We start from the raw sequence: 3,053 nt of genomic DNA, 5'->3' as shown, positions 1-3,053 counted from the left end.
CTCGCATTGCTGCCAAGAACTGGATTTTTTTACCTGAACTCGACATTACTACCAAGAACTAGATTTTATTGACCTGAACTCGCATTGCTGCCAAGAACAGAATTTTTTTACCCGAACTCGACATTGCTGCCAAGAACTAGATTTTATTGACCTGAATTCGCATTGCTGCCAAGAACAGGATTTTTTTATCCGAACTCGACATTGTTGCCAAGAACTGGATTTTATTGACCTGAACTCGCATTGCTACCAAGAAACGGGATTTTTTACCGAATTGACATTGTTGCCAAGAATGGATTTTATTATTGACTGAACTTCGCATTCTTTGCCAAGAACAGGATTTTTGTTTGACCTGGTATCGAGATGAGGATCTACAGATCACCAGGATTTTATTTAACCTGGTATCAAGATGAGGATCTACAGATCACCAGGATTTTGTTTGACCTGGTATCGAGATGAGGATCTACAGATCATTTTATTTGACCTGTTATCAATCATATAATTCTAGAGATACGGAGATCTGCTATATGTGTATAAATATTGATTTTGAGAATGACAATATCTTTATTGAATGTATAACCTTGATTAAGAAAAATACACCATGCTACTTGAAATATTCTTTATTGATAAAATGCTTTCAAATTGCTTATATTTTGAGGCTTTGCTAATATTATACCTTCAGCTGTTTTTAAGTAGTAAGCTCCATTGATTCCGACCTTGTGAATGATGTAAGGCCCATCCCAGCTTGCTGTTAGTTTGCTAGTCCTTTTTTCTTTATTAGCTTGAGTGACCACTTTCAAAACCAAATCACCTTCCTGAAAATGTCTTTCTCTTACTTTCTTGTTGAAAGCTTCTCTGAGCTGCCTATGATAGGTGTCGAGCCTTACCCTTGCTTGATCCCTTGTTTCCTCAAGATTGAGAACTTCTGAAGCCATTCCTTCATCATTTTGACCATTTACTATCATTTTGGTTCTGGATGTTGACACCACCATTTCAGAAGGAGTTATTGCTTCCATGCCATAGGCCAAAGTAAAAGGTGATTCACCTGTGGCTGTTCAAGGTGTCGTTCTATAAGCCCATAAAACGCTGTTTAACTCATCCACCCAAAGACCTTTCTTGTCTTCTGATTTTTTCTTGATATTATCCATAATGGTTTTATTTGTTGCCTAAGCTTTCCCGTTACCTTGAGCATAGTATGGCGCAGATGTGAAATGCTTTACCTTGTAAGATTCCAAGAAAGCTTTCACCTTTCCTCCCTTGAACTGCGGGCCATTATCTGATATAATGGCATAGGGCAACCCATATCGACATATGACTTGTTCAAAAAGGAAGTTTATGACATTCTGCTCTTTGATGTGCTGCAAAGCGATGGCTTCTACCCACTTTGTGAAATAGTCTATGACTGTCAACACAAACCTTCTTTTACCTCTCCCTAGTGTTAGTAGACCGACAATATACATACCCCATAGAGCAAAGAGCTATGGGTTTGATACACAATGTAACTCTTCTACTGGAACATGTATGGCTTTGCCATGAATTTGGCACTGTACACATTTTTTCGCATATCGAAGACAGTCTCTTCGCATTTGAGGCTAGAAATATCCCTGTCTCGTGATTTTATTAGCCAACGATCTACCTGATGAGTGGTTTCCACATTCGCCTTCGTGAAGCTCGGCAATGATTAGCTGCGTTTCCTCAGGCGATATGCATTTCAAATGTGGACCTCTAAGATTCTTTCGATATAGCTCATTATCAATCAATACATATCTTTGAGCGCCAGATTTAATCCTTCTAGCCTCATTTTTGTCCTCCATTACTTTGCCCTCATATAAGTATGAGATATATGATTCCATCCATGACGCCCCCAATGTGTCAATTTCCATAACTTTTGAATTGTCGATATCGATGCTTGGCCTCTGTTGAACTCCGATATGTAGAGTGCGACCCTCTGTGTTCTCCAGCATGGCTGCAACATAAGCTAGGGCATCAGCATGCCTGTTCTCATTTCTATTGAGATGTTGGAGCTTTATCTTACTGAAATTCCTCAGCTTAGATTTTATGAATTAAGCTCAAATAATCCACCATGTTTTCACATTTTGCCAAATATCCTCCATTGATCTGGCTGACCACGAGCATCGAATCACTTAAGATTGACAACTCTTTTATATTGAGAGATTTAGCCATTTCGAGACCAGCTATTAAAGCTTCATACTCAGCCTCATTATTAGATGCATGGAAACCCAATGTTATTGCCGTTTCGAGTCTTTGATTTTCAGGAGTAACCAGCACCACTGCGATGCCACACCCCTTACTTCCAGATGATCCATTGACAAATAATCTCCAACCATTAGTGCCCGCCCATGGATCGTCTGCATCGATAACATCTTCAGGCTCTTGCAGCATTGAGAATTCCTCTTCTTCCATGCCCAACTAGCATCCTCAGATGGAAATTATGCCAGAAAGTCGGCCAATACCTGACTTTTCTCTGATACTCAGTTTCGATACTCTACTCCGAATTCGTTTATTAGCACCGACCATTTAGACATCCTTCCTGACTTAGTAGTTTTTGCTAGAGTTTACTTTAACGGTAAATTCGTCATCACTATCACAGAATGTGCTTGAAAATATGGCTTCAACCTTTAAGATGAAAATAAAAGTGCCAAAGCATATTTCTCCAGAATGGAGTATCGAGTCTCCGCCTCGAGCATCGTTTTGCTCTGAAAATATACCGGCCTTTCCAACCCATTTTCTACTTTCACAAGGACAAAACTTATAGGAAAATCTAATACAGCTAAATAAAGGAGCAAACTTTCTCCCTCATCTGGCTTTGTAAGTGTTGACATTTTGTAACACCCCGAATTTCGACAGAATTCGGAAAAACATTATTTGTCCCCGACTCTTCGATCTCCGAGGTGTGACGCACTCTCAACTCCCAAAAACCCATAAACAATTTAAAAATGCGGATAATAAAAACCAATAAAAATTTTAACTTAAACAAAAGTCTTCTTCATGACAAAGATTCACAAATAAGATTAGGTTACAACTCTCCTTTCAAT

The 3,053-nt window shown here is 39.0% G+C and overlaps 1 protein-coding gene across 1 annotated transcript; it reads right to left on the bottom strand.

Annotated features, from left to right (window-relative positions):
* Window positions 1–617: 617 nt before the first annotated feature.
* On the bottom strand, window positions 618–2,421 carry LOC147479300 (uncharacterized). The gene is made up of 4 exons (XM_086578398.1): window positions 2,125–2,421; window positions 1,634–2,045; window positions 1,181–1,273; window positions 618–1,048 (listed from the first exon to the last, which is right to left on the bottom strand). The coding sequence occupies exons 1-4, from the start codon at window positions 2,419–2,421 to the stop codon at window positions 618–620; spliced, it is 1,233 nt and encodes a 410-aa protein (XP_086434524.1).
* Window positions 2,422–3,053: the final 632 nt, after the last annotated feature.

This window comes from Coptis chinensis, chromosome 8 (assembly GCF_015680905.1).
Source record: "Coptis chinensis isolate HL-2020 chromosome 8, ASM1568090v1, whole genome shotgun sequence".
In the NCBI taxonomy this organism is placed as follows: domain Eukaryota; kingdom Viridiplantae; phylum Streptophyta; class Magnoliopsida; order Ranunculales; family Ranunculaceae; genus Coptis; species Coptis chinensis.
Note: the sequence above shows the minus strand (reverse complement) of the source record. Positions and strands in the feature narration are given on the sequence as shown.

Bases quoted from the DNA above. Each gene is read 5' to 3' on its own strand.
- LOC147479300 (XM_086578398.1), bottom strand. From the start codon at position 2,421: ATGGAAGAAGAGGAATTCTCAATGCTGCAAGAGCCTGAAGATGTTATC. The intron at 2,046-2,124 runs GTCAGCCAGATC...ATAAAATCTAAG, and splicing joins TAAGTGATTCGATGCTCGTG to CTGAGGAATTTCAGTAAGAT. The intron at 1,274-1,633 runs GTAGATCGTTGG...CCATTATATCAG, and splicing joins ATGTGGAAACCACTCATCAG to ATAATGGCCCGCAGTTCAAG.